The sequence below is a fragment of the Empidonax traillii genome, unplaced genomic scaffold, assembly GCF_003031625.1.
Source record: "Empidonax traillii isolate 1590-97213 ecotype Southwest subspecies unplaced genomic scaffold, ASM303162v1 scaffold133:size1091145, whole genome shotgun sequence".
NCBI lineage: Eukaryota > Metazoa > Chordata > Aves > Passeriformes > Tyrannidae > Empidonax > Empidonax traillii.
This window is the reverse complement of record NW_020955326.1, coordinates 633883-659912: the sequence shown is the minus strand read 5'-3', so window position 1 is coordinate 659912 and position 26030 is coordinate 633883. Positions and strand designations below refer to the sequence as shown.

Below are 26030 nucleotides of genomic sequence, written 5' to 3'. Positions count from 1 at the left end.
TACTAAATTCTGCATTCTGTTGTACTTGTACTTTTACTTGGACTTGAGATGGCCAGTGTTGCTGCTGTTTATCAGAGTGGTGAAGATTTTTAGACACTTCCATATACACTTTGAAAAAAAATTTACCAGTCTAAAAATAGACTCTTTAGGGCCTGTTACATTAAAATAACTTTTTCTAGACCTGTTTAATATTTGAACTGCAAATCCAGTTGATAACTTTTGGTCTGTCGTTAACGAAGACCATAAACTTTCAGGTGTCCCACTCCTTGAAATCTTTTCATTAGAATATGAAGCAGACGAGAGACTTGTGCATAGGTGTTGTCAAGGTGTAAAAGAGAAAAAAGAGTTTAAGAATTTATATTTATTACAAAAGGATAAGTTGTCTGGGCAAACTACTGTTTAGGTATAAGCAAATAATTATATGAATAGATTTCTGGAAGTATTTCAGCTGCTCTTTCAGTAAAGATGTTTTGTTAAGAGTGGTAGAGTGTATCTGTAGCCCCACTGGTGATTTGTGGTACAGTTCTTGCACCTTTTAAGGGAACTGTTGCTCTAAACATTTGGACTACAACAGAAAACTGAGAATGCTGAGTTCATGTATAATTTCAAGTACTGATGGTTTTGTTCTGTTTGCTATTTGTCATGATCTTGCTTGGCCTTGATATCTGCGTCAGATTAGGTCAGGGTTTCTGATACAAATGGCAGTGCCAGGACTGTATTGGGATGTTTTGTGGTAATCTGATCTTAATATTCAACATTACAGGAAGGCATACCTAATGTGTTCATTATCCTACTAGTAAGGAAATGGTTAGGACTATATTTTCCAATTAAATCATCTCTCAGTTTCTTGTCCAGTTCATGGGAACTTGGGTATCTGTTTCCCACTGAACCTTAAAACATCTTGGCTTAGATAATGAAATAAGGCCTCCTCAAGCTTCCCTAGCAGTTTGCAAGTAGCTCCTTCCCATTACAGCACACAAATAATCCCAGAAAAAAATCCCTATGTGCAACTTTTATTTGAATGTGCCAGACAGATGTGTTTAAGTGCTACATGCTTAGGGTGCTACGATTTTCAGAACATTGCAGTAGCCTATCTGCTGGTAAAGCCCTTCGAAATTGGTTTGTTGCTGTAAAAGCAAAGAACTTGAAGAAACCTAGCTTGTTGATGAAGAAAATAGCAAAAAATGAGGGATCAGGTCCTGCTGATATATAAATTATGAATATATATATGAATACATATAATCTGTATGATCAGCCTTAATAGACCCATCTTAGAAAGTGCTAAAGTTAGCTTAATGGGAAAGTCAACACTGAATATACTTTATGGCACAGTTTTACTTTTATTTGCAACAACTGATTGGTTGAAAATATATATAGAAATATATTTCTATAGTTTATGCTTGGCCAACAAGTTATCATGATTATTCAGTCTGATGAGAATTAAATGGCAATTAAATGACTTGCACTCCTTGTCATTATGAAGTGCAGTAGCAGAATTGATTTGAATAAGAAAGAACAGCAGGCTTTAATCATATTTGAAGAACCCTGTGGCCTCCACCATAATTTCCTTCTAATAAGTGGGTAATTTTTGTGGCAGTTTTTTGGTAAAGCCTGTTTACTGTATATAGCATTCTAATTTTTTTTTTTTTAGTTAATGCATTTTTCTTGCTTGTATTTCCTGTGTGACTTTAGTACTATCAGGCCAATTCAGTAAGTACTCCCATCCAGCTCCTCACTGGTATCCTTGTATATATCTGTTCATTTTTAGTGGTTTTGCTACTGAGTCTTTGCTATTTTGCCAGCAAGTTTCCAGGCTGAGATGGTTCAAGTTGCAGTGTGGACATCTCCACACTGGGCAGTTGAGTAAGACCACCTAAGTAACTAGATATGTGCCAATAAAAGGCATGACTGGGGAATGGCTTTTAGGGATTGCTAGCAGAGACCAGGCAGGAATGTGTCCTACAGGTGAAGTTTTCATATCCAGTAGCCAATCCCAGCATCACTTGTCATTCTCTTTCTTCAGTCTTCAGGATTTCTTCAATCATCTGCAGCAGACAGTGAGAGACTTCTTTAAATTTTTCCCATGGGAAAAAGTTGTTTCCTGATGAATGGGAGAGTTGAATATTTGCTATAATATTACATAGTAAGAATTAGCTTCTTTCTTATGAAAATCCTCATCAGAGTACATCTCATTTCCAAAGGCCTGTAAAGATTCATTTCATGACACAAAAGTAAACCAAACTTTTTATTCTAATTTTTCTTTTTCTTTTACAGTTTGGTTGTTTTTTTTTTCTTTCTTTCTTTCTTTCTTTGTTTGTTTGTTTTTAACCAGGGCATTCACTGCAGTAAAGATAACGTGTGTATTAATATTTTCTCTCAGCATTATAACTTCAGTGATTTCACAGCTGCTTTAGATTGGTATAATGGAAATAAGAATTGTGATTCCTTCGAATAAATATGTTAAGACATCACTTGACAAAAATTAATCAGAGGAACTATTATTTAAAAAAGACATCATTATAATTTACACATGCAGCTTCCATTGAAGTTTATAGGAATTTACACATGCCCTCCTATATATGGTCCAATTTTTCTTTTGCTTCCTCTTAACTAAAGGAAAACCACAGACACATCCTATATAATGCAAAATCATAACTCTGGATCTCTTGTATTTGTACTGTACCTGCACAAGGTAATAGTTATGATAGGTTGGTATTTTTATCAATATGTTTTGTTCTTCCTTAATCAGCCTACACAGCCTCAGGCACATCCCAAGCCAATCGATATGTGGGACTAAGCCCAAGAGACCCATCCTTCCTACACCAGCAACAGGTGGGCAAGTTTCACATAGGTGTGATGATATAGAGAAGCCTTTGCAATATTACCTTCCTACGTGCTGCCACTGTTATCTAGGACTAGACTGAAATACTAAGGGTTTCAGTATTTGTCATGTGAAGATGAAGTTTATTCAAAGCAACTGAACCCTTTGAGAAATACCAATTTAGCCTATGCTGTATTTCTTAGATTTGTGCCATCTTAAGGAACTGCTAACCATATTTCTTTCATTATTTTATTTTTTCAAGAGCTCATACATGTGATCTTTAGTAGAATTTTAGGAAGGAGAATGTACTGTTTAAGAAACAAATACTGATTTCAAAATCTGTTTTTCCAAAGCAGAAAGTCCAGTTTATTATTTGGAAACTATTTTGGTCTTTTCCCCCAGATATTTAACACATTTCTTTGTTTTAGTTTTAGAAGATCAGTTATAAAACCAAATTCTCAGTGCAATACATCATCACTTCTAGTTTAATAGGCTTACATTGGTCTGCTGATCTCAAATGTGATAAAACCATGTTTTTGTTCTAGTTTTTATATCATTTATGTTTCAAGTAGCATTTTGAATTTCACATCTCATTAATGCTGTAAATTTAATGCAAATGAAGTGTTTACCCAAACTGTGAAAATATACAGCCAAGATTAATGGTGGCATACAAATAAATTAGCTGCAGTCCGTAGCAAGGCCATTCACATACAGAAATGCTACATTACTAGTAACAAACATGAATTCAGACCCTTTAGAATTTTAACATACTTTATGATGTGTGTTTGCGTTCCTCCTAGATCTTAACAGTAGAGTACTTTGAAATTCACAGCATGTAAAATCTTATAAAGAAAAAAGCTGATTTGGGCAGTAAGAAAGAGGCTCTTAAGTAGTCCTTGGTGTTTGTTGTAATGTATTTTTTTTGTCAGACTTGGTTTCCTGTCAATAGTTTGTACACATGCCTGTTTAATTTTTCAGTAAAATCTACCTGTTCTGCTTCAGCTGGAACTCCCTATCTCTACCCACTCTGAGGGCAAGGTGGCAGTATGTCCGTTTTAAAGGTCACCACATGCAGAGTTCAGAGAAAATCATAAAGATGATAGTTTGTTTAAAGTAATTGGTGCTTTGCCAACTTTTTTTTTTTTTTTTTTAACTAGTGAGACCTAACTGCAAACATCTGTACATTCTGAAAGTACCAAATTACATTTAGTGGGTTTGCCAACCATTAATTTCTCAGTAAATTTTCTGGCATGGTGTTTTGTTGGGGGTTTTTAACCTCTCCAAGATTTTTGCATTATGAAATGTTTTGCAATTACTGTAATATGGCTCTTTTTAAAGCATACACAGTATATATTTATTGTGTTTTAAAATACACACAATATCTCTCTTTAAGCCCAGTGCATGTAATTTGTGGACTTCTTGGGAAGTTTTACACAGTGTCCTTTGAAACGTCTCTGACATCCAGTTAATTTGGGAATGTGCAACATTTTTTTTCACTCCATATTTTTGGACACCATTTTTTCTGAAAATTTGCTACTGCCTAAGCCATTCCACCTTCTTCCAAGTTCGCTGAAAAGCTTACAAACTTTTGTCGCATGCCAGAAAGTAGTGGATTTAATTTCTTCTGGATGAGTTTGTGACATAAAAAGTATGCATTGCTAATGTTGTGCATCATCTATTTATTTTTGGCTTTCTGCAGATAGAAATAGATTTCAAAATTTCAGCTGTGTCATTTGAATATGAAAGTGAGAGGGATCTCAAGGGTCATTGGCATTTACATGCACTGCGTCTTAAACTCCTCAGTAAAACAATTGGCCAGGTGGCTTAGGGGAAAGGGGAAACTAAGTTACATCTCACGTGCACTTCTGAGAGAATTATTCAATGCCGCTTTGTTAATGTTCTTGCTTATAAAATATATTGCTTAATAGTCTCATTATATTAATTCAAGAGCACCAATTGGTGACCAATGAGCCATACAGTAAATTTAAAAATTGTATTATTGTCATTGCTGTTCATTCTCTGTTCTCTTCTAATATATGCAATGGACATGTCTATGCTTGCCTGAGTGTGTCTGTGTGTGTCTGTGTATGCCTATACATATTTAGGAAATTAATGAATAGAATGTACAGCTGAAATCACTTGAAAGAACAGAATACTTTAATAACAAAGTTTTTCAGATGGATAAATATGAATATATAAGTATTTATAAGAAAGTTTCTAATTAATTAGTTACCTTCATTCAGCTCTAAAGGCATGTTGGAGATGACAGTGCCGTATACATATATTACCCAGAAAGTGAGGTAGAGCACTGAGATTGTCTAAACAACTTCAATAGAGCAAAGGTTATCCTTTGGTAAAGCAGAAATGGGATTGATTTCCTATGTCCTTTCATTACTTTACAACAATTTAAAAGAGACCACTCTTCGTGTGGCAGATTTTAAATGCATTTGGTTTAAAGCAGCCCATGATGAATGAAAAGAAAAATGAAGGGGTACATGAAATAAAGGCAATCAATCATTTTGTATTATGGGAGAGAAATTCTAAATTAGAAAGCCAGTGGTTTTAGTTCCAGAGAGGTCTTTTAAATATTCACCATACCCTGTAATGTACATTGACCCTTCAAGAATAAATATTGTCACTGGTACATTTTTTACCTCGTTGGAGGAGTCTTTATGAAGATTTATTCTCTCTGGTTATGAGAAATATTGGCATGTACCCTTGAGTACTTTTTATTGTTAAAAAGAACCATTATGGAGCCCATTTAAATTACAGTAACCACAATAAATTTAAACATTACACATGTATTTTGCAACACAGAATCTTGCCACAGTGATAGCTTTCTAGAACTTCCAGTAAACAATTTATAGCACAGCTGACCTGGAATACTCATATTTAGATGGGAAGCACTGAATAAAACTTAGAAAGACAATGCATAATAGGACCAATGAGAGAGTTTGTTAGCTTTTACTGGTATAGATACTGTGAAAATACGGTGTTATATGCATTACTTAGCATGTTACATTGATAGTTAGGAAGACCAGGTTTTATTGGGGGATTATAACTATGCAGTCCACTTTCTGATGCAATTGCTGATGGATCTTCCCATTACCTGCCCTGAAATGCCAAGTATTCTTATACTGTGGCATGAATAGTTACAATACATATCTCTTCAGTGGCGTATAGAGAGTCACACCTATCTCGTCATTTTGTTGTAAAAAATTCATGTCAGCCCCCTCTGTATGTTACAAAATAATAGTGACCAATCATTTTTCTTTTCTTGGAAAGGGGCAAGGGAAGTGGCAAGAGCTGGTATCTGAGGGACAGTTTTTCTTAATTTTACTGTTGGTTGTTGGTGGAATTATTTTATGAAGTCAAATCTAGTGCTCAGTACTCCTCATTTGTGCTGAAATAAATTGTGAATAAAAGGTTGGATAACCTTTCCAGTTGTATGGGAGCACCTTTTTCCCCCTTTCTTTCTCTGATTTACATTTATTGAAGATTTGTGGTTTCTAAGCCTAAACTAGAGGAAAAAACAACAAATTGAGAAAAGTCAGTAAAATTTTGCCTTCTACAAGTGGACACAATTCCTTGCCAGATTCTATTTGTATCTCTGTTCTTATGTTTTATTAACTTGCGATGGCATTTCTGTAGCCTCAACTTTCATGGATTTATTATGTTCTTGAAATGACAGACCCCTAGAGTCAGGTTATGTTGTTTCTGGCAATAAAGCTACAAATTTGCCAGAATATTAGTTGTGCACTTTACCTATGTAAACAGTATAAAAGGATAGATGGATGTATGGATACATACAAAGACATTTGCATTTGTTGTAAATAGATTGATGGTTTCTGTAAGATTTCTGTTAGAATGAATGAAATAACTGAAAGATTTTCTTTCTTGACTGTTTACTTCAGTTTTATACACCTTGGGGTGTTGTATGGGTGATTCTATTTTTGATTTTAAAACATAAATAAATCGGATAACTATTGAGGTCTGTGAAGACAATGACCTCTAGACCTTTCCTGTCATAGTAAATGGTGCTAAGTAATGCTGGCTCAATTGCCGGGGAGCTACTGTACTCCTCCAGTCTTTGCTCTGATAATCACTGTGGTATGGTTTTCACTAGAGCTCAGACTTTCTGGGTATGTTATATTGTACTCATTATTTTCACACAGCTTTTGCAATTATGAGTCAGACATTTTCAACGTACATAGTAAAAAGGTCTTTAAAATGAAAAATCAGAAATCTGTAGAAAGCTTCTTATTTCCTATGAATGTCTTCCCTGTCTCCTCAGTAGGAAGTTGTTCTTACCAGATGTATCCTTTATTTACTGAGTTGCACAGTTCAAAATGCAGTTCTCTTCATACTATTCATCATGGAACTTGCAAACTTAAATGTCCACTGAACACAGATTATTCATTTGCAAAATGTTTTGGGTCAATGTCACTTTTGCTTTCAGCAGCAGGCTGAAAGAAGAACACAAGTGGGCTCTTAAAGAGAACTTCTCAGTAAACTCAGGAAACAGGTTATCAACACTCTGACTGTTCTTATTGTGTCCCTTATCATAATTGACAGTTTGACGTAAAACTGGGTCACATGATCAGCAGGGAGGTATGTAAATGGCTAAGAGGTCACCTTTCACATATGCTTGCTGGAAAGGAAACACATTTAAAGGAAGTTTCAGTCAAAACAGTGACAATATGCAAATGATAAGTTTTATGGGTTTTTCTCAAGTAAGAGAAGATAGCAAAGTCTCCTATTACACTTTGTAAAATATATATCTATTTTGCTTAGCTATCACAGAACCTTGAAATGAATTTTAGTCTTGGACAGCCACTCTATAAATACAAGACTACAAAATCTGATTAAATTCTAACCCCTAAAAATTATTCATACTATGATTAAAGATTGTGCTCTTGCCTATGGGCTTATAATGTATGTGTGACTTGCATACTTAAAACTCTGCAGGATGGTTGTGCTTGAAAGGTGCCATTTAAACTGTGAAGACAGTTGCAGTGAAATCTAGCTCTTTGGTAGAACTTCACGTCAGTCTCACAGCTCTGGAAAGTGCAAAACAAAGTCAATTTCCTGACATTTTACAGAACAGAAGCACTTGTTGGTATACTGCTGTGCTTCTGTTTGGGCCTCTGGCCCCTTCCTGTAAGGTGGCTGAGGTGAATAAGAGAGTTGCACTCCCTTCTGGGAGAAGTGTTTGCTGTGCTCTTTGTGATCCTCTGCCTCTTCATGAGTCTTGTAAGGAGGGTGTGTCGTAGGGATGAGGGCAGTGCCATGCCTCAGGAAATTGCTGGGCTGCCTCTGCTGCATGGCTGGGCATCCATTCCCAGTTCAGTATACGAATCCATCCTCTTTTCCTTTGTGGTTAGATGAGAGATAAATGACAAAATAGTTGATACTGTTTAGTGGATGGAAGGTGATATTGAAGTGAAGTTCCTGTGGCTTTCCTTGCTGAAAAAAAAGACAAAACTGGATTTTAAAGGGCAAGTCTGTTCGAAAGGTGTCTAGGAAAGTCTTTTCACCATGTCACATGCCAATTCAGGGCATTTATTTTGCATTTGTATAATTTCTCTGAGAAAATTATTAAATTTTTTTAGCATTTGTCAGATGTCTCCTGAGGATTATTTAAGTCCCTCTAGTGAGGAATGTAAGTTTTCTCAAGTAGCCTTCAAGTAGTTTCCTGCCTCTTCTATTTACGTGCCGGGAAGGATAACTCTTGTAGATGGCTTAGAGTGGTTGAAAGTGAATGTGCCTTCTCATCTCCAGCTAACAATATGGAATGATTTTAGAGGTCACCTAAGTTACTCTGAGGACAGTAACTAGACAGAGAGCTTTCAGTATGACTCCAGACAACATATAGCACTCATAATACTGTAATAAAGTGTCCTACATCCTTCTAAAGCTTGGTACTCATGTCAGGTCTGTGCCCCCAGGCTTTCCCTACTGGGCTGTCTGGACACTCTCCAAGGGCAGCATTCCCACTGCTGCTGCGAACAGACTTCTTCTTCCATCAAATGGAGCCCAGGCTTACAAAGTTCTTTTAAGCTTTTCCAGCCTTTTTACCCAGAAAGCACTCAACACACACACAGGATGCCGATGCAGACTTTGGAAGTGATATTTCTATATCCTTTTGACAGTATATTTCTAAATCTTAGACATCCTGATCTTTCAGGAGGAGTAAGTTGAGATAGAAAATTTTATGTGAGGGAGATAAAAATAAAAATAAAATAAAACAAAACAAAACGCCAACCCAAACAAGTTTCCAGGCAGGTTAATTTCTAAAGACAATGTTTCAGTTATGTGAGCCTACTGCAGAGTGTGGAGCAACAATTTTTAACATTAGGAAGGTATATTTCAGAACAATTCATGCAGTCCCGGGCTTGCCACAGAACCAGTTGTGCAGACCTGTGGTTCTTCAAGGTGTTGTCAGTATTGCAAGTGTGGCACAGTTGGTGCAGTGAACAGTTCTGTAGTTTACACTAACTGTGATGCTGGTGTAGCATGGATCTTCATATACATGTGCGTGTATGTGTCTACAGCATATGTATAAAATGCACATGTTCTATTATTACATTGCAGTATTTTGGTGTGTATGCACTGAAGTACATATGACTATAGAGTGTCCCTGGTGGTGCAGTGGCTAAACCACAGCGTTGTCAACGCTGAGATCTGGGTTCGATTCCCGGTTAGGACACTCCCCGGGCAGATGGAGCTCGTTAGCCCTGTAAGGCAATCCATCTACGTCCTGAGGACCTCGCTGCCACCGTCCAAGCGTGCTTGGCCCCGGCAGATGAACCTCAGGATTAAAGGGTGGGCTCAGTTCCACGCACACTGTGTCTCACCTAAAAAATCCAATGCGCAGGCTGGAAGGTGGAAAGACCTTCCCCGGTTCTTCGTTCGCGAAGAGACCGGCCATTACCATTTACCACATATGACTATGTAATAAGAAGCATGTCATTACTAACTTCTATGAAATGTGTTTGAAAAGCTTTTTGGAGCTTTCTTAATGATAATTTAAGACATTAACTTTACCAGTGGAAGGTTTTCATGCAGACTGCAGGAAAAATATAGTGATTTAGTGCAGAAGTTAATTTACTAAAATTTAATATGTCAGTCCCTTACTGTTTTCCCCCAAGTGGCAAATGCAGTTAGGTTTTATATCAAGCTAAGTGCCTGCCAGTTCTTTGAGTTAGACCTAAGTGCATAAAATAATTTGGTAACACTGAGTTTAGGTTTTTTTAATGCCTGACTTTTACTCATAGATTTTGTATTTTGTGAAACATGAAAAAAAAGGTGGATGGGTGGGTTTAACCTTTCAGTCTTCTGTTTCAGCTGGAAGTGACTTTTTATATAATTTATAGCTAAATTATAAAGTTTTAAAATATACATTGGTAGTGAATTTGATAACATTCTTAAGGAATATAGCAGAAATACATCTACTGTACTTTGAGTAACTGAGCTGACATATTTTACTATGCTTTCACTACGAAAATCAGGTTTAGAACACTGTTTTGTATAGTGACTAAATCAAATATTTACTTACCCATTTCTTTAAACATATTCACAGTTACCTCTAGCAAACTTTTTGACTGCCTGTTTCCTTTTCTGGTTAATTTCATGTGGTTTAGTCATGCTTTTAATGGCCTTTAGAAGGTCCCTTGGAGTTCTTTAGATAACAAACAAGAAACAATTGCTATGAAAACATCAAAGACTAACATTTCCATTTCTCAGACCTTAACAGCAGGAAGCTTATGAGTCTAACAGCCAGACAGGGTCAGGTTTGCAATATTGTCTTGTCCTCAGCATTTGTATTTTTCAGGAAAAGACTGCAATTAATTGTGCTCCTGTGAAAACAGTTTATTATAGTTTGTTTGCTGTAGCATGTGCTATCTAAAGGCTGTGATTATAGATAGAGAAAACTAAAAAGCATTAGATGTGATTAAACTCAGCAATATTATCTTCAATTTGGAGTGCTGTATCATGTATATTGGAACATCAGTTTATAAAAGCATGACTATGAAGAGCTTAAAATCTATGTTTTCTTCACAAGCTAGATAAGTTCACTTTCTTAAACTTAAAAATAAGCAGCGTATCTTTTCAATAAATCTGCTAACACTATCAGGCAGCTGTTAAATAAAAAGAGCTGTAGAGGTTTGCTTGAACAATCTGTGAAGGCAGAACTGATGATTTGAGGATCTGGGAAAAATTTGTTTCAGCTAACATTTAGTACATTCCTCATTATATTAAAATGCAGTAAAATATTTTAAATGCTACTTTTCTGAGTCTAAAGAAAGATTAGATTATTTTATCACTTCTTGCTAAGTAATACAACTTTCAGTAACACTAGATTAATAAACTTCAATTACAAAATACCTTTACTCATCTTAAATAGCAAGATAAAGGATAGAGTTTGTTTAATTTGGGCAAATTTTCTATAAATTGCATGTCTTCTATGGTTCACAAAATGCATGCTGGAAGATATTAATTGTATTTGACCTTTACTCAATACACATTATATAAAGCATTCCTGAAAAAACCCAGCATTTTTATTTCCTTTCTCAAAGTATCTCACTGTTGAATATTAACATTTCCTTTTATTCCAGCTCAGTTTTTAATCTGATAATGGCTAATTGTTATGTGCTACACACTAGTTACTCTTTTATGCTTTATTAATAAAGAATCATATTAAAGTAGCATTATCTTAAGCAAATCTATAGACATTTATTTCTCAAAATAAGTTATTTTTCTTTGTATTCTTTTATTTTCTAAAGTTACTTCTTGGGAAAGTAAGATTTTTACCATGTACAGTACTAGTTTGCATGTGTTCATTTAAATACTAAAAACTGTAGTATGCTCGATCCATATCTGACTGCTAGGTTTCAATTGACAGCTGAGAATTTGTGACTGGACCATGAATCAAAACGGCAGGCATTTATACCCCAGTGCCAGTGAGGATACATTGGGAATTACTTGGCAAAGGTAACATTTTAATTATTTCCACCCCTACACCACCTCTAAAAAAGTTGCATAGAACTACGATATCTGTATTAGTGGGTCTCCAGAGGTATATATGGCAGCATTTGATCAAAGTATGTGTGTAACATTTCTCCTATACACATTCAGGTTATTCTTCATGTAAAAGCTGAATTTAGAAACTACCTTAATTAAACACCTGGAATGATAACATTGTACTGTCAAATGCAAAGGGTTTGTGAATTGAAGGGAATACTGATCTTAGGCTTTAAAAATGTCATTTACAGTCATATTTTGGAGGCCTTAGTGGTTATCACAAAGAAAATGGTGCTGTTAGTAGTGTAGATGAGTATAAAAATAAATGGCAGAGGTGGTGGTTGTTTTGGGCAATGAATAACTATATTATTCATGAAGACTTTTCAGAGTAATTGGCTGGTGTAGACATAGGTCACTAACATGTATATGAAGGTAAGATATAAACAATCTTATTTGTCAACTAAATAACAAAATAATTAGGGATGATTTACATTAAAAAAGAATTTCTTTTCTGTATGAAAAAAGCTCCACAAATAAACCAAACTATAAACTCCATTAAACTTCATTGCATTATTAAACTGTTATATTTTACATCTCTTAGTATATAATGAATTATGGTAACAGCAGAGGGTGGGGATTTATTTGTGTCTAAATAGGTGTACAAACAAGTCATCATGATTTTGATACATCAGTTTTCATCTTTTTCATGTGCAGGATTATCTTAATGGGAGTTGTACATGTAAAGCCTGGGGGTTGGGAGCCTGTCAGATGAAGCCACTCACTCTTGAAGTAATTTTCAATACTTTCTAGAAATTTATGTGTACATGAAAATATATGTACTTTGTGTAAGAATGTGTGAGAGTGTAGTTGGGTATATGTGTTATGTGCCTTTTGATACACTGTATGGTACTATGGGTTGTGAGAAGGTTTGGGGCTTTTGAGAATCAACTTGGAAGGGCAGTTACTGAATTTGAAAATGCTGTTAACAAAATCTGAATTTTGATTTTTTTTTTTTTTTTTTTCTGTAATAATGTTTTAAATATGTAAAACTGTAGTGTAAAAATCAGGTCTTGTCATTTCTGTCTTTGTAGATTAAATAGCAGAATGGAAAATTAGCTAATGGATTCACCTCATCTCCTCAAGGGCTATGATTCACATTATAGATCCCCATCATGCAGTAATTGTTTTCAATGCGCTGCCAGGAATGAATCCAAACTGAACTAGTGTAGCACAGAGGGGGTTGATTTATTCTCCCACTACAAAGGGTGTTGCTTTTTCAGGGCATTGACAGCCGTTAGGAAATTACATCACAACAGCCTATCTAGGAATACCCTTGAATGGTTTTAATCAGTCATCACTCAAACCCTCCTTAAAGTAATGCCAGTTATACTGGCTGAGCCACTGTCCTAGCGTTTGCTGAATTCTGTTTTTCAGAACCCATCATACAAGACCCTGGGCATAAACTGTAAAAAAAAATGGAAAGGCAGGGGAAAAACATTTCTAGGAGTGACCATGAAAACCTTGGTGAATACATGCATGCTCCATGATCTACTCAATGTTATAGACGAAACTGTCTTGCAGGTCACTCCAAGAATGCCACTTTGGCCTGAGGAGTGTACAGAAGTGCTTCCAGAAGAACTTGGGCACAAATTCTGCCATGGGCATTTCTTTAGAGGCCTAGGTTGTGTTACTTGCTCTTGGATTATGCACAGCCTTGAGGGAAGAACCAAACAGTTCTCCCTTAGCAGATTGCTTTTAGGATTTGGGTTTTTCAGTACGACATTTTTAAAATTCCACAGAGGTGAGAATCTCAGAGGAGAAATTATACCTGCACAGGCTAAGGAGCAATGAATGTCTCTGATGCTAAAACTAACACTAAAAATAAAAAAAAAGAGGGAGAAGTTGTTGCTAAATGAATTGTCACATGTTGGCAAAGAAATATATCCTAGTCCAGACAAGTTTCCACAACCCCAAATGGTTTGATACGTTTGATTATGAGATTTCCTCAGATCTGCAGTGCTCATTTTGATGGTGCTTAATCTGACCTCTTACATCAGGCTTTTGTGGTTATTTTAAGTATACTGATTTTTCTGAAATATTAGTGACCTCAAGAAGGTAAAAAAGCTGGCAGTTCTTTAATGTTAACTGCCCTGTCACTAAAGGGATCAGGGAGCAAATACAGTCAAACTGAAAGCTTTTTCATGAAGCATTGTTGGTGAACCACACCTTGAAAACTTGGGGAGAGTGAATTATGATCAAACTGTTGTTTCTGTGTTCTTTGTCTTATTAATAATTACCTGTCATACTTGGATATAGATCTAGTGCATAGATTTCAAAATAACATATATAGATTATTAAATATATTTTCTGGGGTTTTCTTTCCTTATAAAATTATGTATCTGCAGGCATTTAAAGGCTCAGGTATAAGACAGTAAAGGTCTGTGCACAAATATCGAACTTTTCAAAAAAAGAAGAGAATATGAATAATACAAGACAAAAAACCAACACCAAGCTATGAAACTTCTAAGTAACTGATACACCATGTTCTATTAAACCAGAAGACTTGCAAGGAATAGTAATAACATATATTAGGTTAATACTTTGCTTAACTGAACTAAAAATTCTAGTATCCTTAAAAGAAATATATTAAAAATCCTGTGAGCATCCAAAAAAAAAAAAAAAAGCTCAAAAGACCCCCAGTTACTTGGTCAGGTATTTGAAAGTAGTAATTTTTATTTTACTCCTGAAAACCTAACCATCTGCAATTTTGTTTTGTTTTGTTTTGGGTTTTTGTGGTTTACTTAGAACATTAATTGTACATATTACATCTTTCTATATTTTCCTTATGCATATATGTCTTTTTGTATTTATTTGTAAATATATTTTACCATGTCCGCTGAACTTTGAAAAATATCTAAGCACATCCATAGAATTAAGTTTGCCAGTACTTTTAAGACAATTTAGGCCAATTTTGGGTATAAATGTGAGGAAGATACTTGGAAGCACTAAAAAACCCCAACCCCCCCTTTTTTTTTTTTTTTTTTTTTTTTGGTAACTGTAGTTCTGTGATAGTAATTGTTTTCCTGGAGACATAAGGCAGGAGGAAGATCTGAAAATCTATAAGGCTCCTTTTGGAAAACACAGTCTCTGTCACTACATGAGAGCAAGAGTGTTTGCAAAAAGTACACTTGAGACATCAGTGAGAGTGACAAAAAGTGGTGGTGGGGGGTGAGTCTCGTAACGCATTTGATCCTGAATCTAAGCCACTATTACACTATTGATAGTATTTCCAGTATAAATACTCAGAAAAGCTGGCATGGTGAGCCTCTTTTAGAGCATGTAGAGTATTTTGCAAGTCTTACACAGACTGTAAGCAACTTTTCATTGCCAAAGTGTACATTTTAACTCAACTATTGACAAATGTGTTTTTATTTATATGAATTCTTTCAAGAATCGTTTGTGTTAGTTTTGTGGGTTGTTACTTTAACTTTACAGTATCCAGGCAAATGGACTAGGCTAGCATTTCCTGCTTGTGTTCTGTTATCTTCACACATCATCATAATACAACAGCTGGTTTGTTCCTGGAGATACTGAGGGGAGCTCTGTTCTCAGAGTGCTGAATTTCTTTGTCAGCTCTGGCTGTATGGGTGTTCAGCATTCCAAGCATCGTTTCCCCCCCAGCACCACTGTGTGTTTATGATAACAGTGCTGATAAAGCAATCAAATGGGATAATCTGATTTGTGAAAGAGGTTGCAGGGGAAGTGAGAATGGGTGCAGATTGCTTTTGCAGCACAACACCTTGTGTGTGTTTGGTATCAAACACATAGCAAACACATAGCTAAAGGAACACAGTCAGCAGCATTGCTGTGGCAAGCACTTTTTATCAAACACAGACACCTGTTAGACCAGTGGTTTGTATACTCTGACTCCTGCCCCTCTCTCACCTCTCTCTCCTGCCCCCATTACCCTGGAAATGTTTTGAAATAGAAGTATCAATTAATTATGGAATAGAAGTATCAATTCATTACAATTTCAGAAAAAAAAGGCTGAAGTATCCTGATTGTAATAATATTCATGGAGAGAAAATCTAATGATTTCTGATCTTTATAAATTTAAATTACTAACTCTAATAGTTTTGCCCAACTCGTTAATGCAGAAAGATGTGCAGAACATTATGTTTCCTCTCCATCTAGGAAAATATGTTCCAAACACTTCCTAAGAAATTAGTTGTATTCAAGCCAGACTTGCATGCTGCCATCCCACAGGAAATGGGTCAGTAATCCATTAAGATGCCATTAGATAATCTAATTTGGAACTTAATCTCTAAATTAACCATGCTCCATACTTGAAGCGTACTTGAGAGAAAGAAAAAAAGTTTATGTTTGAATCGATAGGGGAGCCGAAGCGTGAAGAAGGCTGTTTGTTTTTTCTGTAGCTGTGGTCACGTCTCAAGCCGTCTGGTAACCAGGAGAAACCAGACATGATGTAATTCCAGATTGAACTTGAACTTCAGGGACTCAGAATGGGGGAACAATGGACCATAGGAATCAATAATGTCCATTTTCCACATGATTATGTTTGGAGCTTGAAGTTAACCTTTATGGGAAAAGCAACAAGAACTGCAGTGTGGAACAAAATGAATGAGATGATCTAGAAGTAAGATGTAAAAGTAAAGAAAACAATTTCAGTAATATTTTCTGAGCAGCACTGTGGATTCCAGCAGGATTAGAAAAGTTCTTGCTCTGCAGTGAACTGATTGCCTGTTCTGAGCACTCTTTGTTCACTTAGGTGGGACAAACTTAATCTTGTGTTTCCTGTCATATGATTTTTGGCAGCTGCTAGGGAAGGAGGAGCATATTATAGAGAATTCCCAAGTGTAAACTGTATCTTTAACCCCTTGGTTACTCCAGCTTTCTACTTCTTTGTCAGCTTACCTCCAACTGTTTCTTTTGAAGCAGTAGGACTGCACTGGTTTTATTTGTTTGGTTAGTTGGTGCTGTTAGGATTGTCTCTATTTAATCATGGTAATTTGATAAATAAATTCATAGTTATATTTTTTAAAAGTGCTAAGGTGAAAAATCTAATGGTTTAAAAGGGAAATAGTTGTATTTGGATGGGAAAAAAGTAGTGCAAGTGTGTAAAGTGGAGAGTCAGTTTGATCATAGCTGACCCAGTGGCCTCTGGTAACCCAAGCACGCAATTTCTATGGTTTGGCTCCACTTGATCATAGCCTTCTCTGTGTAACTGCATGCTTTCAAACTTCCTTTAGCCCTGCTCCTGCACCAAATGCTCATACATGCATGGTCAAAACCACAGCAGGAACATGTGCCATTTCTCTGGGCCCTTCGTCTGCTACGGGTATTCTTTGTTAGTGATAAGCTCTGTAGCCTCTTCCTGTTCTTTGCTTGTCACAAGAAGGAGTCGGCAGGGAACAGAATAAGTAGTATTCTTAAAGCAGAATTTCCTTTCCCTCTTTTGGACATAAATCAGTAGATCTTTACCTCCTCCATCTGCTAGATGGGAGGTATGTGCCTGCTAAACTATAAAAGTAATTCTAAAGTAACCTGAGATATACTTAATATATCTCTTGAAATAAGTGCTCACCTTGGGGAAATTTAGCAGCTATTTACCTGAAGATACCAGTTCAGAATGTTAACAAGTGGAAATTTAGCCAGGGCACTGGGGTTAGCAAAACTAATTTCTTAAGTTCTAATTATCTTAGTAATTTAAATGGTAAAGGTCCCTTAACTAAGTGGGAACCTAGTGCAGACATAGATGAACCTTGCTTGGTGGCTTGCTGTTGTCAGTTGGAGGCACTTCTACTTTTCTGTTAGAAGACTGACTTGGCAGGATCTGATTTACCTTCTGTAAGGTAGTGGATTTATGTACATGGTAATAAAGCCTCAAGAAGGAAATACTGGTTTAGATGTACTTTCTGAATGGTGAAATACTCTTACAGGCTTTTGAATTTATAAAAAGAAGAAGTTAGTAACTGGTGGAAAATAAGAATCTGAAAGACTTCAGATTTACTTAGGTCAGATTAGATTTATTTTTTATTGCATTTAGTTAATTGTTTAACATTATTATACTCTTTATGTTATTATAACCTCCAAAGTAGACTGTATATACACATAATGTAAGTACTACTTGTGGTCCATTCCAGTAATATTTTAATGAGAGGTTCTTGAAACAGCAGTTATTATCTTTAGGAGGAAATCATGGCAGAAATCTTCGTTGAATTAACATCTGGAAACTGTAATAGATATTGTAATGGAGAATGTTAACCCTGTAGGCTACTTGCAGAATTTTCCTCTGCTGTATTATTAAATTTGAACAGATAAATACATTATTATTCCTGTGGATAGAGAGGGACTGATGACTATGTAACACACCTGATAGTCTAGCTATGGTGAAGTAAAAACCCTTCCTGGTAAGTGAAATTACTTAAAGGTATAATGCTTCAGGAAGATGGTCCTGCAAATCGTACCCTCTATCACAAAGGCTACTAGTCCAAATCTCACCACAGTATCTGATGGTGTTCTCATGTAATTTTCTTCAAAACTTATCCTTGAGCAGATTTTTTAGGTCTCACTCATATTCCAAGGGAAAGGCATTTATATTATGACCTCTGTCAGCACACATATCATAGATTTCTTCAGGAGCATTAAGCTGGAGATTGGAATAGACCTGCTTTATTACACTCATTTATACAAATATTTTTTTATATGAAGGAGAAGCTGTGTGGACAGAAGGACATTTCACTGACTTCCTCAAGGACAACCACTTTGCCTGTGTCCTGGGCAATGGGAAAGAGTTTTGGCTTCCCTGCTGCTGAGGCAACAAATAATCAGAGGCAGACCATTGCCTCTGTTTTTTTGTGAAACCAAGGGCTAGAACTCTACCTGGCACTTACACAAATTGCTGGATAGTGGGGTGAAGGGAAAGGTGTTATTCCATTTCCTGCAATTGCTACCCATGTGGACACACAGGCAGAGTTTGCTTTGCGGATAGCAGACACTGTCATTCCTGCTAGGATGCTCTGCAGAGAAACCATGGATGGTTTCCCCAGCAGAAGCTAAACTCTTCAGTACTCACAGAGGTCCCTTCCGAACAGGCCAGAGAAAGGTGACACGAAGACCTGGCTGTCAGTCTGGCTTGGCTGCATACTGGATTTCTGGGGAGCTACAAAGCAGACTGTGGCTCATAAAGTAGCTGAAAATTTAGCTACATTTGCCATAAATATAATGGGGGGTTGTGGGAATGTTGCATAGACAGCCATACACATGCAGCTTAGCAGAGCCTGTGCTGTGGTTTTGGTTATTCATTATGTCATGGCTGTTCTCAGAGCTCTACACTGTGATTAGGGCTGTTCTCCTTAGTGGCTTTCAGTCAGGTTTCTTCCTTTGTCTGCAGTAAGCCTCTGGTAGTGGAACCAGGACTGGGGTGGCCCAAGATGTAGACTTACATCAAACTCTAGTATGATAAGGATATTTCCTAAAATAAAGCCAGAATTCATCAAGCCTTGAAGATCATGGCTTAAGAAGAGCCAGCAAACAGAGGGAATGGCTGTCTTTCCCAGCTGCCAGCACAGCCAGACTCTGCCCGGTGTGTTTGTTTAGACCAGGGCTTCAGCCACCTCCAGAGATATGGAAGTGGTGACTGTTTGAGCAGTGTGAGGTTCTCCTAGTCCCACAGGTGCTCTGCTGCCTGCACCACCATTGCTGGCAGAAGGCTTGGCACGAGCAGTGCAAGGGACTTCAGAACTCCTGTGGGATGCACACAGTGTTAACACGGGAGATCCATTACTTCCTCAGGATTCATGAACAGTGCTGATGAATTTGTTGCAGTCTGCATTTTTCTTATAGTCATAATATAAAGTGGGTGGCTTGAAAAATTTAAATAAACACCTATATTAGATTTATAGGTCATGTGGTAACAACAGTCCTGTTAGACACTTCTTACAACTTATTTTCTTGAGCACTTTTCACAAAAATCAAAATCCCCATCTGATATTTGAAGTAACAGATAAAAAAAGCTGCTGCAAGTAGTAATTTGGTTTTAGTCACCACTTACTTCTTTTCTTCACCCACTGTAGTCATTAGAAGGTTGGCAACTTTAAAACAAAGCAAAAAGTCACATATATATATGTGTCCAACCACTGAAGTGCAAAGTAAATCTTCAAAAAGATAACCTGGAGCCTGTGTGTTTAGCCTTTGCCACAGAAATTGTTTAAATACTATGCTGACTTCAAACAAAATATGCATTCTCTTGGTTAGTTTTCTATTTTGTTTGAAGTCACTAAATACTGTAAATTGTGTTATAGGACAGCAAAGAACTGTGCACTGTATAACATATATTCAAGCAGATCCTATGCAAATAAATCTTCTTGGTTCTTTATTTTTTTATTACTAATTCCTGTTTTCACAAATCCCTGTGCTTGGAAGCAATTTGCTTTTTGTCTGTTATTTCAGAATTGACTTCTTAATATCACTGAAATCCAAAGAGGAAGTAGCAAAAAAATACATTTTGAAACAAATTGTGAAGGAAGATGAAGAATAAGTTGAAACAATTAAGCCTCATAAATGAGATTGTGGTATTGAATTTTTTTCTTTTGAAACATAATCTTTTCATCAGATCATATTGGAAAAATCTTTCATGTGTAACTGGGGTTCAGTCTTTGTGAGTGCTTCAAGATTTGTGGTGTAACTGTGATTTTTAGATTTCAAAACTTTTCTTTTCTCCATAGCAGACTTTTTTAAAATAGTCAATAAACTTAAAACAAAAACACTCTATTGAATAATATTTTTACTTGAGACATTGAAAAAAGTAAGATCTTCGTATTTCTTTTATTTCTTTGATGAAATAAAATTAGTCCTACTCTCTTTAGAATTTGACCATCATTGAGACAAGCATGTCAGGAATTATTTCCACTTTTTTGTGTGTGTAAAACAGGACACCTGAAATTAATTGTTAGGAGAAAAAATAGTAAATTAACAGATTTAGAGAAGTAAATAGTATCAAACAGGAATACATGACAGAAGCTGTTTGTATTATTTTTAGTATGAAAGGCCTGAGGAACATGCCCCCTGGATTTCACAAAATAAGTTGACTGCATTCTTTAATATTCATACAACAGCAACTGAAAAGATCACAGAAGTTTGTCAAGTGAAATGTAGTTATTTTGTACACATTTAAAATAGATAATAAGAGTCTATTTTACTCTTTACACCACTGCCACAATAGTGCATCAGCTTATCCGAGAGAGAGCAGTCCAGAACGGGGACCAAAGAAGAGAGGGAAGAAAACTTCCAGTGTGCATCCTCCTCAAAACACAGACAGAGGGTTTAGTCTTCAGATGTGTTATCATGAAACTCATCAGTCTAATCCCAAAATGTCTTTCTAAGTAAGCAGTTATGGTTGTGGAAAGGCCTAGTGAGGAGAAAAATTTGATACAAAAATACAGAGGAAGGATGTGTTTGCATGCTATGTGTCCAGTTCTGGTGCTAGCTCTTTGGCAATGGTTTTTGATGTAAAGATGCTGTTTTATTTCTGATTAAATGTGACAAGACTTTCTTTAAAGTCATAGAACCACATAGCACAGGATTATTTGGGTTGGATTTCTGGGTTGCCAGAATCACGTCTAAGGAAAAGACTGCTCAGCGTCTGTGCTGTGTACTGAATGGCAGCAGCTGAGGCCTGTCTCTGAGTATCCATCTTGCAAATACTGTTGGGGACAGTACCTGTTACTGGTTGGTGCCTATTGAACTTGTCAGTGCCATTGGGACTTCAGCTCCTTAGTGGCAGAGTGCTTTTGAAATGATGACTTAAGTTTCTAAGTCATTCCATTGCCTTTGAAAATATTTTATTTCCCAGAGGTTTGTTGAAAAAGTTATGGTACTCACTGCTACCCTTGACTGATGGCTAGCCTTGGCTGCAAGTGTTTACATGATTGGATCCTGTGTTAGCTGGTGTTCCTTAGACACTGACACCTTTAGGGAAAAATCTCCTTCTGGCTTTTTGTTATCAAAAGTCTTCTGTTCTCATGGTGATCCGCACACCTCAGAGGCCCAGCTTGGGATGGAGACAAGATAAATTTGTGGGTTGTAATAGTATAGAGATTGCAAAGGAAGCTGAACAACTGAATCTTTATACTGCATTCTTGAAAAGAGAAAAACCTGTACACTGTAGTATATTTCACTAGCTCTTAAATAACATCTTTGTCTGCATAGTGTCACTTGTGTGGTTTACTTGTGTCTGCTCTATTATTTATGTCTATATATTTATATATATATCTATGTCTATATATTTATAGAAATTTTGGGGGGCGTTCTTAAACAGGCTACCTAATGCAACACAGGAGTGTTACAACTTGCAACTGAGTTCAACAAAACTATTTTTCTTTCAAATAGCTCATACTTTCACAAAGCAAACTGGGAAGTAAAATCTCAAGTAATACAATTTAGTTTCCAATTTTATTTTAAGTAATACTATAATGAATATATTTCATTATGGTAGTGATATAATGAATATATTTTCTGTAGTAGTAATGAATATTGTCTTAACCCTGAGTCAAATTAATTTTATGTTTTGTTTTTTCTCTCTCTTTCTCTCTCTCCTTGTCTCTTTCCCCTTTTCAACAGTCCTGGTACCTGGGCTAGCTTGGTTCCTTTTCAAGTATCAAATAGGACACCGATCCTGCCGACAAATGTCCCAAATTATGGTTTGAACATAATTGGAGAGCCTTTCCTTCAAGCAGAAACAAGCAACTGAGGGAAAAAAAAATATTACAATTAAAAGCAAAATTAAAAAAAAAAAAAAAAAAAAAAAAAAAAAAAAAAAAAAAAAAAAAAAAAAAAAAAAAAAAAAAAAAAAAAAAAAAAAAAAAAAAAAAAAAAAAAGAAAAAAAGAGAAGACGAGAAAAGAAACTGAAGAAAGAAGAAAAAGTAGACCAGCAATTGCAGCTCTTACAATCACTAATTCCCTTATGGTTGAAACTGAAATGAGATACAAAGGGTCGATGATATTTCACTGATGGGTAGAATGCAGCTCCTGCTAAGTAGCCTTTGTTATATGAAGTCCGCTGGGAAATAGATGTTCTGTCTCCGACAATATATTTTAACTGACTTTCTAGATGCCTTAATATTTGCATGATAAGCTAGTTCTATTGGTTTAGTATTCTTGTTGTTTACGCATGAGATCACTATTCCTGGTTATCTCACAAAACAAAGGCTAGGCAGCAGCAGCAGAGCTGCAGGAGGACAAGGGCCGTGAGCCAGTCATTTTTTCAACACTTGGATTTCTAAATGTTTTAAAAATAAGCTCTGTAGCCTTTAGTTATGGATCAGTATGGATTTATTAAACTTTGGCCCTTAATTCAGCCTTTTCTAGTGTGTTATGCAGTTTGAAGTTTTCAATCAGTATGAACACACAGGCTCTATGAAAGAAATGCCTCTACATAGGTAAAAGTGTTATCTTCTCATGCAACAGTAAAAAAAAAAAAAAAAAAAGAAACTGAAAAAAGTGACGTTTTCCCCACTAACGAAACACAGAGGCAAGTGCAATTTAAAAATCGTATCTAAGGGGTCATCACTACAAGTCCTTCAGCCCTTGGACTCTAAATTGAGGGGATTAAAAATAGAAATAAAAATGACTTTGAACAAACTTACTTTTCCCCTCAATTTTTGAGGGCATTAAAAGGCATTAAATCAAGACAAATCATGTTCTTGAGAAAAAGAAATCAGTGGAAACACAGCACTTATGTTGGTTTAGCTGCTGCCTCCACAGAGGGGTAGGATTTATTTATTTAAAGTTACTTGTTGCATCAAGAACCCATAGGGTTTACATATTTCAGTAAAATCTACATCATAGAGACAAAGACATAGGCAAATCCATGTCACAAGGGCAAAGCTTACCGTTTACAAACTGGTAATACCAGGATGGGGATATGTTGTATTTAAATAATGCACTCTTAATGTAAGTCTAATTACAGGGTGCTGTAAACTTGCATGGTGCTTTCAGAAGTTAGCCTTGTTCAACAATTTTCACATATTGACAGAAATATAATGTGCATGGGCAGACATTTTGCCTCTATGTCTCTTTAAAAATTTAAAATACTCTTTCCAGTTATCCTAATTTGCACGAAGATATAATGTCCACATTACGTGCCTTGCCTTGAAATCTAAAAAATGGAAAAAAAAAAAAAAAGAAAAAACTACAAAAAAATTGACATCACTACACTTGTTTCGCTGCATTTATTATAATTTTAAATCTTTACCATTTTTATGACAAAATATTTTGTATTCCAGATGCGAAAAATGTGTGACATCATGGATTTTTTAGACAGTTATACCTTTATCTCACATTTATAAAGCATATCATGGCTGTGTATAGTTGCCGCTTAAGAATTGTAATCGACCAGCAATATTTTCAGTATTTTGGTGTTTTTTCTATTAACCTTTCATGTTTTTCATCTTCCAATTAATATTGGGGGGAGGGGATACAAATTTATACAAATTATGCAATACCAAGTTTTGCCTATGTAGGTAGTGCTTTTAGCTGTATTGGTTATTATAGGTAAGTACACAGATTTAAAAAAAAAAAAAAAAAGGAATACTGTATGCTTTTTTTGTTTGTTTTAATTGACCAAAGTGGGTACTGCTATTTTTGCAGTGTGATGAGGTCCTTTTCTGTACTGAGAGGTGGACAGGGGATTTTTTTTTTTATACATACATATATATATATTCTGGGGTGGGTGGGGAGGATTTTTAACACTTTACAGTGTAGCTGTGAAGCAGTGCACCCTTAGCCAGGCAAGGGCTGCAAAGCGACTGTTCTGCCTACTGTGACAAACTTTCAAATCGGTTCCCTCTTTTTAACTTCCCACCTGGGGTGCAAGCTGAAATCATTTCTGGATTTAAAAAAAAAAATAATGAATTCTGTTGGAGGCAGACTTGACTTGAGGAAATTGTTTTACTTCAAGGGGTTTTTTTTTTGAGAAAGAGAGACAGACAGAGAATTAGGTCAAGACCCACAGTGAGGTGAAACCTTTTCCATTCTGACAAAGATACTGCATCCTAAAGTGTGCATGTTAGAAAATGCTTTCAGCTCAGAATGACAAAGACACTTGCTTTGTCTAGGAAATGCAAGTACAGGGCCAAAAACTTTGCTGGCATAGTTCCACTGACTCCAGTTGACTCTGGATATGTTCATGCAGAGAATTTGCCTCCCTTAGACTGCTTGACTGGTAATTTTTTTTTTTTTTTTAGTTTACATAAATTTTTTTATTCTCCTCCTCCCACCAAGTTTAATTCACAGCATCTGAATTACAACTTTCAGCCAGCTTGGGCTATGTCAGAAGTTTGCAAAGTCTTTTCATATGGCAGATCAGATGGAGAGTTCTGGGCTGTAGTGGAGAAGGAATTTATGCAAGGAATTAGACCACATGGAGCAGTAGAAGTGGCACATCCCCATGTCTCCAGGAGGAGACATGTAGGCAGGGCCTGAATGGCTACAGAGACAGGATTTTTAAAGAAATAAATCCTTGAGATTTAGCTAAACTGAAGAAAAAGCTGAGACACGCACACACACACACACACACACACACACACACACAAAGGTAAAATTGTGTTTGTCTTTTTCTGAGCCCCTTTAATAGGTCAGTTGTTTGCTAAACACATGGCAAAGTATGCTAGACCCAACCAGAGTGCATCACAGGCTCTGGCCTGGTGAAACAAAGTATGTATGTCCTTTTCACATGTCACTGATACAGAGCAGTTTGGGAGCAGAAAGGTGTGCTGGGGGGACATCCTTGGTTAGTACCATCAGCAAGGTGTTCCCTGAATGCTTTCAGTAGCACAGAGAGAAAACTGGAACAAATTCAGGCTTAAACATGCAATAGCCAAAATGATGATTGCCCTTGTAGAAAGATGGATGTCCTTAACAGAACCTTTTTTTAAATCTCTGACCTCCTATATGCAGAAAAACTGAGCTTACAGATGAAATTTTTAAAAAGAAACTCCTTCCATGTGAATAAATTGGATTTTTCAGCAACTGTGGGTTTTTGACGCCTGCCTCTCTAATAGAAAAGCCTGTTTGGAAGATAATGAACTTTTCATTTATTGTAGGTTGGCTTTTTTTTTTTTTTTTTTTTTTTTTTTTTTTTTTTTTTTTTTTTTTTTTTTTTTT

The 26030-nt window shown here is 36.1% G+C and overlaps 1 protein-coding gene across 7 annotated transcripts in view; it reads left to right on the top strand.

The window, feature by feature from the left end:
• NFIB (nuclear factor I B) overlaps positions 1-24489 on the top strand; it is a 161858-nt gene extending 137369 nt beyond the window's left edge. For 3 of the 7 annotated variants that reach the window (XM_027883731.1, XM_027883730.1, XM_027883732.1), the window contains exons 10-12: positions 2750-2832; positions 11727-11815; positions 22487-24489. In XM_027883731.1, the coding sequence (XP_027739532.1) occupies positions 2750-2832; positions 11727-11815; positions 22487-22616 (302 nt within the window). In that variant the 3' untranslated portion in view covers positions 22617-24489. The remainder of the gene's footprint in view (positions 1-2749; positions 2833-11726; positions 11816-22486) is intronic. The other 4 variants (XM_027883734.1, XM_027883733.1, XM_027883735.1 and 1 more) reach the window with 3 other exon arrangements.
• Positions 24490-26030: the final 1541 nt, after the last annotated feature.